At 35.2% G+C, this 12,397-nt stretch overlaps 1 protein-coding gene across 2 annotated transcripts; it reads left to right on the top strand.

Annotated features, from left to right (window-relative positions):
• The first annotated feature begins 542 nt into the window (after positions 1–542).
• LOC111033635 (tyrosine-protein kinase Abl) lies at positions 543–8,001 on the top strand. 2 transcript variants are annotated; one of them, XM_022314461.1, is made up of 13 exons: positions 543–678; positions 2,703–2,957; positions 3,042–3,343; positions 3,422–3,694; positions 3,835–3,919; positions 4,013–4,190; positions 4,252–4,423; positions 4,484–4,596; positions 4,669–4,811; positions 4,883–4,984; positions 5,059–5,185; positions 5,253–5,377; positions 5,913–8,001. In XM_022314461.1, the coding sequence occupies exons 1-13, from the start codon at positions 543–545 to the stop codon at positions 7,676–7,678; spliced, it is 3,777 nt and encodes a 1,258-aa protein (XP_022170153.1). In that variant the 3' UTR covers positions 7,679–8,001. The 2 variants fall into 2 exon arrangements, with proteins under 2 accessions (XP_022170153.1, XP_022170152.1); XM_022314460.1 differs by having other exon boundaries at positions 5,056–5,185.
• The last annotated feature ends 4,396 nt before the right edge of the window (positions 8,002–12,397 follow it).

Genomic DNA, 12,397 nt, shown 5'->3' with positions numbered 1-12,397 from the left:
TTATGATGGTCGTGTAACCGGTTATCAACAACGAACCAGGGTATAGACGAAAACTTGGAGCATACGCGGGTGTTACGAGTGATAAGCGATAAGCGAGAAAACTGGAGAAGAAAATCAGACACCGTACATTAGTACAATATCGCCGCAGACGAAGTCGACTGTCGAGTGACGACGAATGACGGCCGACGTCAATCAAATAACAACATTAATAACAACAACAACAACAGCAACAACAACAATAATACACGTACTAATAACGACGAGCAGCAGTAGTGACAATAACTTTAAGTCCGTCGGGCCGCCGCGAGTCTCCTCGCGCAAGTTACCGTCGCTGCTGCGGCTTCTCAGCCGACTACCGAGTCAAGTCGGCGCGGAAGTTACGTGCGTGCGATCTGAGCCCGTCCCGTTTCTGTGTTGACGGCAATGCGCTCCTCCGGCCAATCGGTGTTTGGTCAACGTACGCTCAGACGTGTTACCCTATGCGTATCCGCCACCGTCGCGGATTGAACGCCGTCCATCTGTCCGGGTAATGGTCTCTAACCATGGGCGCGCAGCAGACCAAGGATCGCGCCCTGACCTCGGGATCGCTGACCGTGCGCAGCATCAGGTCCAAGCCGCGGTTTTCCAATGTCAAAGACGGCAAGAACCAAGGGCTGAACATATTCACCGAGCACAGTGGTGAGCATGCGTTACTCGTGTATTAGGCATTAAATGTGTCATTATAGATGCATTTGATGTGAGTCACAAGCTTTATCAGTGTCCACAAACTATGACTATAAAATTAAAATATTTATATGCTACCCATGAACCTACTATCGAATTAAAATCATTTACAATATTTATTGTTGTGCTGGGTAAACGGCCAAAAGAAAAAAAATAAGATAGGTGGTAGGTTCTCTATTAGATCGAAAACTCAGTCTGATATGTTTTTGTTTTCAAATAGGAACAAAGGTACAATGTACAATAATATTAACAATATTAAAACACACTTTCTAATAGGTTTTGCGAATAAAAGGCAACCAACACTTGTAAGATTGTTAAGTAAAATATTAATAACTTTATTAATGTACATTTTTACATTAGTTTATCAAGAACCGCTGGGGGATCATGTTACATCCAACAATTCAAGTACAAAATATGTACGATTAAGTCATAAATATATAAGTACCTTACTATAAAAATAAGTTTATGGTGTATTATTACAAGCTAAACGTAAATATTGTATTTAATAGGTAGCTTATAATAAATTTAACCAACACTTATCTACTAAATTTATACCTCAAATTTACTAAGTTTTTATTATGTGGCACTAAGTAAACGGGGATAATTCATGACATACGAATTATGTTTGTACAAAAATAATTGAATTAGCAAAAAAGTGAGCACCTACTTATTATATAATGAGATATAACCTATTTAAATTAAATGATAGCATAACTAAGCATAACCTAAACGGCTAAACATTGAATTGAATCTAATTAACTGAAAAATATTACAGTTTAAATTACACAATATAGGTACCTATTATCAAACTTTAAGTTGCCATGTATTTGTAATTGTTTCGGAATATACCTCATATTGATGTTAAGTACTAAATAATTTTAACTCCCTGAAATAATAATTATATGTAGGACTTAAAATTAATAATAGGTATTTTTATTTAACTTAATGTATGGTAAGTGTTGGTGATATTTATATGATATATTTAGAAAAGAGCTTGTACAATGTTATAAACACATAGCATTTAAAAATGTTCCAACTAATAATGTAGGTATAATGTTAGTATCAAGTAATTGTATTTGGTAATAAATGCATTTTATTTGAAAGTAAAGGCCATTTCTGTTCAATATGTTAAAATTATGTTATTCGTTTGACAGACTTTAATTATTTACAAAATGGATGTCTGTAGATTTCTTAAAAATACTTGAGCGCATTTTAAATATTAATTTTATAGTAGGTAATAGATTTAATCATTTAATAAATACAAGAGTCAAAATATTTGAATAACTGTTAGTTAATTTTTAAATCTATCTATTAAAAAAAAAAAGTACCTACTTAGAAGGAAAATATATGTATATTGATAATTGAATAAGACCTGATTATAGATATAACATAAACATTACACCGAATATTATACTGATATAAAATGTATTGTACCTAATTTATAAATATTTAAACATTTTTTTAAATACATTTTAGTAAATTAACACTGAGTAGTTAGTGGGAGATGCTTAGCACTGATGAAAATCTGTCAACCGACTGATTATTCTCTTTTGAGCCAGAGTATAGGTACTGGGATACTATGGGTACCTTAATTGATTTTTTGACATCTTCTATATTTATTTATTATTCAAACAAAATATATCTTGTTAATATTTGGTCGGCAGATTCATCTAATTGATCTTGTTGACAGATATGAGTACATTTATTAATAATTTTTGTAGGCCAATCACATACTTACCTACGTAAATTGTAGAATCAGTTTATAATAATCGGTTAAAGCAAAAAAAAAAAAAAATTTTATAGGTTTTTATTTTTAAATGCATATTATGAAATGTAGTAAATAATAGTTAAAATTATTTTGTAATTTATAGTTTCATTTTAAAAATCCATTTTATAAATTTATTCAAAAAATGTACCTAACTAAATGTTTAGGTATTTCAAGTTTATTTAATAATTTAAACTATAATTTATTTTTGCAGAAGCGTTATTACAAAGTCGACCTTTACCTCACATACCAGATCTTCCTGATGGCGATCCTCCTGGTACCATTCCTTCAGGAGGTGGAAGTTCTGGTGGTTCTATTGGTGGAACCATTTCAAGTAACTTAGAATCTTCAATTCGATGGACATCAAAAGAAAACTTATTGCAATCTCAAGAAGATGATGATCCACAGTTATTTGTTGCTTTATATGATTTTCAAGCAGGCGGTGATAACCAGCTTAGTCTTAAAAAAGGTTTTTGTTAAACAACCACTTATTGATCATTTTTAAGTTGTAAATATTGTTTTTACAGTTTCTCATAATTAATTTTGTCTATAGGAGAACAAGTTCGTATTTTATCTTACAACAAAAGCGGTGAATGGTGTGAAGCGCATGCATCACCAGGACAAGTTGGTTGGGTACCATCAAATTATGTTACACCTGTTAACTCATTGGAGAAACATTCTTGGTATCATGGTCCTATATCAAGAAATGCTGCTGAATATTTACTTAGTTCTGGAATAAATGGTAGTTTTTTAGTCAGGGAGAGCGAAAGTTCTCCAGGTCAAAGATCTATTTCATTAAGATATGAAGGACGTGTTTACCATTATCGCATTAATGAAGATACTTCTGATGGAAAAGTATATAATTTGCTCAACTTTTAAATTGTTAAATCAAAATGGTATTTAATATTTATAACATACTTTATTGCAATCTAGGTGTATGTGACTACAGAGAGTCGTTTTAACACTCTTGCTGAATTAGTTCATCATCATTCAATGCATTCTGATGGTCTCATTACACAACTTTTGTATCCAGCTCCTAAACATAATAAGCCTACAGTGTTTGCACTTAGTCCTGAACCCGACGAGTGGGAAATCAATCGTACAGATATTGTTATGAGACATAAACTTGGCGGTGGACAATATGGTGATGTTTATGAAGCTGTTTGGAAACGATATAATATGACTGTTGCAGTAAAAACCTTGAAGGTAACTTAACTTATTTATTTTATTTATTAGGTATTTTTATAAATCAATTGTCTTAAATGGTGATGTAATTGTACATTTTCTATTTGGTTAATTGTTAATTTATAACATTGTTCATCCTGATGAATTAAATGATTTCACAGGAAGACACAATGGCACTCAAAGATTTTTTAGAGGAAGCGGCCATTATGAAAGAAATGAAACATCCAAATTTAGTTCAATTGCTAGGTATAATAAATAATAATGTAACAGTTTAACATGGCAATTTACTTTTAATATTTGTTATTTAATTACTTTTTTTGTTCTATTCACAATTTATAGGTGTTTGTACTAGAGAACCGCCATTTTATATAATAACAGAATTCATGAGTAAAGGAAATCTATTGGATTATTTACGGCAAGGCAATAGGGAAAATATTAATGCAGTTGTACTCATGTATATGGCCACTCAAATAGCTAGTGCAATGAGTTATTTAGAAAGTCGCATGTTTATTCATAGGTAAATGTTCTTTAAAAATATTAATTTGTTTTAGACGATTGCTCATAACTTCCTATTGTAGGGATTTGGCTGCACGTAACTGTCTTGTTGGAGAAAATCATCTTGTTAAAGTTGCTGATTTTGGTCTGGCACGATTAATGCGGGACGACACATATACAGCACACGCAGGTGCAAAATTTCCTATAAAGTGGACTGCTCCTGAAGGCTTAGCTTATAACAAATTTTCAACCAAAGTATGTCATATTTTAGTGGTATTTTAATTAATTTCAAATTAATATATTTGTCTATTTTAGTCTGATGTGTGGGCGTTTGGTGTTTTACTATGGGAAATTGCAACATATGGTATGTCACCATATCCCGGAGTTGATTTAACTGATGTTTATCATATGTTAGAAAAAGGATACAGGTATTGCCATACATATTCATTGAAATAATGAGAATCTTAAACTAAAATAAAACAAACATATTTTGTTATTAGAATGGATTGCCCACCTGGGTGTCCACCAAATATATATCAGCTAATGAAACAATGCTGGCAGTGGGCTCCAAACGAGAGACCGTCTTTTAAAGAAATTCATCATGCTTTGGAAAATATGTTTCAAGAATCCAATATCATTGAAGGTAAAAATATTAACTCAATGTACATATGAGAGCAAATTTGTACTAAAAAAGTTGTCTGTTGCTTATTGTAGAGGTGGAAAAACAGTTGCAAGGGAGCACAACACCCCAATTATCACATAAAAAATCTCACGGAAATAGTTCTAATATTATGGGTACTTCTTTGGAGTCAAATGGTAAATTATTTTATAATTCAAATTAAAATTGTATAAAATATTTAATAAAAAAAATATAAAATATTTTTCAGAAGCAATCACACAAGTTGAACGTAATTTGTCTACATTTGGTGGGCCAGTGGTTAAAGGAAGCCTTGTGCAATTACGACGCCCTACAAATAAACGTGGTAAAACTGCTCCAGCTCCCCCAAAACGTACCAGGTAATTTGGTTTAATTTTTGGTTATCTTACAGTTATTTTAAAATCTTGCAACATTTAATATTTTCAGTCTGTTGTCGTCGTGCAGTTCATTTAGGGATTCCCATTATGGAGGTCCAGTGATGGCTGATCAAAATGATGCAGCCATGTCTCTACCTCCTCAACATTTTTTCGAAGACAACTTTCCACCAAACGGTTTGTTTAAGACAAAAAAAAAAAAAATAAAAGTTAAAATTCACATTTGATATTGTTATTGACATTTAACATATTATGAATATTGAATATTGTACAAATTTTGTTCCCTTTGTATTCTTACTTAATACATATAAATTTATAAATTTAACAATTTCTTCACCCCTATAAGACTTATAAAAATATAATATGATAAACATGACAATTGATTAGCAACTAACACAAATCATTAGCTTACACAAACTTTTAAAAAGTGTTTTATCTTAACAGATTTATAGGTTTTTGTTTTTTTTTTAGGGGGGGGGGGTTGTCTATAATTGATTAATAAATACAAATTAACAAATTAATGGTTATTTTGCATACATTCTAAATTATTGTGTTGAGTGCTTCTCGCAGATCAATTATTTTTTTATCAGTCATTATTGAAGATATTATACATATGATATTTAATTTTTGTGAGCCGTGTTCTGAAAATTCATCGGAGGGCAAATCATCTATGTTAATTAAAACGTTTTTTTGCCTTTAAATATGGTTGCAGGAATTACCAAAGAGTTGCAGAACGTTGTGAACAGCTTGGCCGATAGCGATGGTGCCAGCGAGGAAAGCGCCGAACCAGCGGAAACCGAAAACGAGTGTACCCACATACCGCAGCTGAACCGAGTGCACCGCGGTTCACTGACCAAAAAGACGTCCAAACACCAAGCGTCGCACCCCCTTTACCAAAGAGACACTGGTAACCTAGACACGCCAAAGGTCGCGGCGCTTGAAGTGCAGAACGTGAAACGCGCCATCAACCGGTACGGCACGTTGCCGAAAGGGGCGCGAATCGGCGCGTACCTAGAGTCGCTGAGGCACGGCAATGGCGAGTCGGCTGAGACGAGCACCGCCAAGCCGCCGGCCAGCCTGCACCGCAGCAGCAACATGCCGTTGCGCCGGCCCTTTCAGCAACCAGGTAATATGACTAGGAGTAACTCGTCGACGAATTTTCAGCCCTCATCGCCGCGGACGGTGCGCGCCCAACCGCCGCCGCCTAACCTCGCAGACCTTGAGTTCCCGCCGCCACCGCCTCCCGAAGACCTCGACCACGAGGAGATGTCCACGTTCCGATTTGGGGTGAGCCTCAGGCACAGGGAGCCGTCTACGGATTCGTGTAACAGCGCCAAATCGGAACCGGCCAGACTGAAGTGCGTGCCGGGGGCACGCAAGGACAGGTTGCTGCAGCATCATCCGGCCGAGCAAAACAGCAAATCTACGTCGGCGGCAGTCGTCGTCGTCGAACCGTCTCCCGTGATGTCGAAAAAGAACATCGCGGTGGCCGAAGTGTCGCCGTCGTCGGACGAAGACGCGGCCGCCAGCAGAGACGTGAAAAGTCTCGTTCCGGACATCATGAAGGAAATGATGGAACTGAAACATCACTCTGCGGCCGGCGACAAGAAGCAGACGACCGCTGCGGGCAAGGACGATCAGCAGCGGCCCATGTCTCCGGTCGATTTCAAAACCAGTCTCAGGAAGGTGCAGGTCGCCAAGGACGATCGCGATCAACATCACCTGCTGCACCACAATCACCAGCAACAGCAGCAGCAGCAGTTGCAGCGCATCGACAACAACATCGCGGAGATAAAATCGCAGTTGAAAAAAGTGAAAATCGACGAGAAAAAAGACGGCGCCAGCGAGTTGGTCGAATCTATCGGTGACGGCGGCTGCGCCGACGGCGACGACAAGCGGCGGAGCACCGGCAGCATAAGCAGCCTGAAGAAACTTTGGGAGGGTGAGAGCCCGCCGTCGGAGGTCGCGGTGCCGGTGACGGCCAAGGAGAGACGCGTCTGGCCGCCCCCGCACGACGACAACCGACCGGCCGTGCCGGTGAAGCCGTCGTCGGCGGCGGCCGCCGCCGCCGCCGCCGCCGCCACCAAGTCGTCAACCACCACCACCACCACCAACACCAACAAGTCGAACGCGATATACGCGACGCCTGGCGCCGCGTCGCCGTCCAACATCTTGGAACAGTGGCAGACGGTGGACAGCAGTCTGCGGGCCTTGCGCGCCGCGCCCGCCGTCACGTCGGCCGGCTGGCTGTCGTTGTCCGACAAGGTGGGCGGCTTCCACACGTCGTGCCTCAACTACGCCGACACGGCCGCGCCGCCGAACCTCAGGTTCCACCTGCGCGAGCTGCTCAACAGATTGGAATCGCAGTCGCGGCAGATGCGGTCCGCGGGCGGCGGCCGCCAGCAGGCCGACCACTCGACCATATTCCAGACGCTGGACGGCACCCTCAAGGACATACTCAACGTCATACAGAGATAGAACTCGCCGGTCCGCCGTCGCCAGTCGCCACTGAGTCGCCGCCACTGAGTGTGTGGTCGTTACGTTCTACACGCGGCAAACACAAACCTTACTCTACCTATATACCTATACTATATTTATATATATATATGTATACATATATTATACATTTTATGTATTTACCTACACGCTTGCTCTGCGAAAGTACCGCCCGGCCGCCGTGGCGTCACATTCCTCTAACGATATATATGATATTCTATTCTATACGAAATTATTTATTATTTTTTGATTATGATTATCATTATGGTTATTATTATTATTATTATTATTATTATTCTGAGTTTTGACTGTACAGACATAATATTATACTTTCTCTTATATGTATAATATTCGTCGAAAACAACAACAAAAAAAGTGTATACCTAAACATTTTGCATTATATACGTATATATTACCTATGTGTAATGTGTGTAACTTCGATGTTTTCAGTTTTTATTTCTTTTCAAAATTTGTTATACTTCCATTTCGACACGGAAGTCCGACGACAGCGTCCCGATGTAAATTTCACTATCACTTTCGCCATCTTTGAATTATTATAATATTCTATATTTCTCTATTATTGATCTGATCGGTTTTAGATTGTAGTTGAAAAGCGAACGTATTAAATACTTTTATTCTATATTCATCAATTATATCGCCTCCGCGTTGTCTCTTAATTTTCCTTCTCTTCGGTTGCAATTTTTCCAATAATAACGAAAATATTTCGATTTTTCGTCGTCGATAAGGACGAGGAGACACTATATATTTCCTTTCGGGATTATTAAGCGTTCAGCTTTTCGGTAAAAAAACAAATAATTTCTATTTGACTTGGCATACAAATTAGAATCGTAGAATAATATTGTCTACCATAAATTATATTATTATTATATAAACATTTTACTCTCATAATCATTCCGTCTATTGTGCTGCAAAAACGAGTTTTTGCCCCCTCCCCCCCACACCGACCGGACTCCTTCAGGACTTTGGTTCTATTACGAAGTTCCAAGTCTACTCTTAGTCGTCCTTCGTTAAACGCATTCCGTCACGTTCTTTGGAATTCTAACTGCACATAATAATATATAAGTATATATACGAACGTAGAGGTGGTCCCGAAGAATAAAAATAATATGTTAATTATATAATAATTAATAATAAAATCATTACACGTATATTTTTTTATTGATTTTGACGGGTTTTTGAAAGTGTTTCCCCGACGTCGTGTCGTGTCGTATCGTTTTGTTTTTGACCTATCGTGATCAATTCTTGTGGGTGTTCATTATAATATTCATGTTATTATTATTATTATTATTATTATTATGAAGACATACTCCACTTACGATGTAATAATAATAATATAGGTACTTGGTATCGACAGAAGTAAAGTATTATTCAAGTCCCGAACCAAGAGTGCCCGTACTCTGCTTATAAATTGGTTTTTACTTAGTCGAGCGCGCGCGTTGACGGAGATTTCTGTAAGCAGTAATGTCAGCACACAAAGATTTTAATAATTTATTATACCTACTTACTTGTATTTTTCTTTTTAAGTGTTTGGTCTCTACTTATTCTATTCTGAACGATCGTTAGCTAGTGTTTGTGTGTGTGTGTTTTTTTCGTCGCTATTTTTTTCTACATTTCTACCTAAACAATTAAACTGCCCATATTTTGTTGCTCAATGATTTGTTAATTTTTACCATACCTGTAAGATGATTATACCATCGATTTATGTATGCCTACCCCTCTTTGTGTTTTTTATGTGTATGATTTTTTTATATTATTCATTATTATTATTATTATTAATTAATTACATATTTATCCCCCCTCCCTATTTCCTTGTTCCCTCGTCATGTTCGACACGTGTATCGTCAATGAATCGTACGCCCACATCTTATTGTAAAAATGCGGTTTTCGAGTCTTTGATCAACGTAATATTTAATATATTCAATTATATATATAAAAAAAAAATTGAAAAGACTGAAATGATTTTGTCCACTGGTAGGCCTTTATAAATTATTAATATTGCGATAGTGTACACACGTCATGTTCGTCGCAATATTTTGTGCGTAAGAGAGAAAAAAAAATATCTTTAAATATATATTATGTATACCTAAGTACCTAATCATATATAATTTATATATATATTATAATTGTATAATATTAAAATTATAAAAATGTTTCATTTTAAAATACTGATCTAGTCTTTATATAGTAGTAGATTATTTTTTTTTCGTATCCAAAATGCACGTTATACCTAAATATTATATTATTTTCTAATTTCTATTAATGAATCTTAAAAAGTTGTACTGTTTTAGCGCTCCGTCTGTCTTGATACAAGTCTTACGTCTATTATATTATATTGTATATTATTATATTAGGTATATATAGAACTTACTACGCGGAAGCGAACGCAAAACATTTATTACAACGATATTATTTTATTTTATAAATCAATAATGTATGTTAATATAATATATATATAAACAAAAAAAATAGTGAGTACTATAAATACTATTGAAAATGTTACGATTAGAAATAAATGTAATTTTTATAATATTTAAATGCTGTTATAGAGTTTTTTTTTACTTTTTTCGTATTTTTATCAATCGATTGACTGCGGTCGGAATTCCGAGTGCAATTGTGTCTATTTATCGATAACCCTACTATTGGTTATTTACAATCGGGTACCTAATTAATAGTTAAGTGGACGTTACACACCCGAATGCGTTGTCCACTTGTCCCCCTCTAATGTATTAACTGTATCCTAATCAGTTAGACATTTCAATATTTAGGTGGGAATGTTTTTTTTTTTACACTTATTCATCCCTTTTAAAAAATGTTTTTCCGATTCAAGCACTGGTCTCCGTCTCACAAACGTACGCAGTTCATAGCAAACTGTACGCGTTCTGAATAATTCACTTAACTCTGTTATGTTTGATACTATATAGTGTGATCTATTATCAGATTTGTCAATTTACTCTAATGTCAAACATAATATAACAAAATTAAATAGATCATTTAATATTGGCTATCTATTATGAAATTTAGAAGTAAAAACATATTCTACTTCGTAGAGCTTTTGTTTTTATATTTAAATTTTGAAGCGAGTTATGATTATGCTATTAAATGTGAAAACGGTAGCGTCTTTGCACTGCTATTCATATTAGGCGTTTACAATAAATCACAATAGCATTCGATAAAGTAATTTAAGGAATCTATAATGCCGTTAACAAATTGTTTATCCAACTAATGGATTGCGAGCTTTTCCGAAAATTCATTACAGCGTTAAGAGTAAGTGAATACTAACTTTCCGATGAAAACCCTCGTCAGGTGGTGTCTATAAATACGTCTTGGATTATCGAGTGAGCAGTACGCCTTTGTATGAATACGAGTATAATTACGATGTTGGCATTTGATAATTCTGTGCGAATCTATGGTAGTCTCGTCCGTAATGATAGGTAGGTATTTAATTACAATAATTTAGGTATTTTGAAGACCGTTCTATATTTCGGTAATATATTTTGTAAAATACAGAGTGATCCTTCTAACGCATGTCATTCGTTTTTTCAAAAACTATAAACATTTTTTTCAATATTATTTTAAGTCGTTGAAAAATAAAAATTTTTCTGAAAAAAATTAATTTTTTTTATTTTTACCTAATGTTTTTAATTTTATAACCTGTAATTTTAATTCCTTGTTCCAAAACAGAAGTAGAACTTTTGTAGTACTTCGATACATACAATTCGAAGTTTGAAGTGTTTGAGTTATAATATTATGTATTTAAATTGACTATGAGCTTGACTATGTAGTACTATCATACACGGAGGGGCATCTCGCATAATGTCGTTCCTCTACTCCTCTCATCAAAACTTTAAGCACTTATGACCAATAAACTACTTGCCTGAAATTTGATTTGCAGAAATACTCCAAATAATATTTTGCTATGGAATATGAAATCGAAAATGTATAAAATGCTGGCATTCTAAAGAACAAAGACTTAACAAATTATAATGATGAAAAATATTAAAACAATATTATTATTTCTTAAAACAGTGTTTCTGAACGACTGAATACTGTTGTAACGAAATCTACTAAAACGTTAGTTTTTTCTGAAGAGTATCTTAAGTTAAATGTATCACCATTAACCCCGTATATCATATTCTGAGCTGAATTTATTGATTTTTCAATGATATGTGTGTGTATATATATGTACATATGTGCTTTTTGTGACTCGTCGCCTTTTTGAGCAGTAACGAACTAGGAACAGTAGGAACTTTTGAATTGTTAACTTTAATATCTTTTCTAAAAGTTCGAAAATTCTCAGTAGGTACTTTTCTAAATAATTGGGAAAAACGAAAGAAATACATTCATCGCTTCGCTTAGAATCTTAAGTTAGGGAAAACGGGAATTTTTTTAGCGAGATCAGTTTTTGACAAAATCGATTTTATTATTTTGAAGTTTATTCGACTAAGCTAAGCTCAATTATTAGAACTATATAGATACTCCGAATTTTCGTCAGATGTTTCTTTAAGCATTTTCTATACATGGTAGATTATTCAAAATATTTTGACTCTTTTGAGGTATTTTCAATCTTCAATTTTCTTAACCATAAATATCGGTAAAATATTTTTTGTTCGATCAAAAAGTTTCAAATTTTAATAGAAAGTTCTTCATAAGCTTATGTGATTATTAGCGATGTACAATTTT

Source organism: Myzus persicae, unplaced genomic scaffold, assembly GCF_001856785.1.
Source record: "Myzus persicae strain clone G006 unplaced genomic scaffold, MPER_G0061.0, whole genome shotgun sequence".
Lineage (NCBI taxonomy): Eukaryota > Metazoa > Arthropoda > Insecta > Hemiptera > Aphididae > Myzus > Myzus persicae.
Note: the sequence above shows the minus strand (reverse complement) of the source record. Positions and strands in the feature narration are given on the sequence as shown.

Coding starts and splice junctions, on each gene's coding strand:
- LOC111033635 (XM_022314460.1), top strand. CDS start 543: ATGGGCGCGCAGCAGACCAAGGATCGCGCCCTGACCTCGGGATCGCTG. Junction 2,958..3,041: donor CCAGCTTAGTCTTAAAAAAG/GTTTTTGTTAAA, acceptor TTTTGTCTATAG/GAGAACAAGTTCGTATTTTA. Junction 4,191..4,251: donor AGTCGCATGTTTATTCATAG/GTAAATGTTCTT, acceptor TTCCTATTGTAG/GGATTTGGCTGCACGTAACT.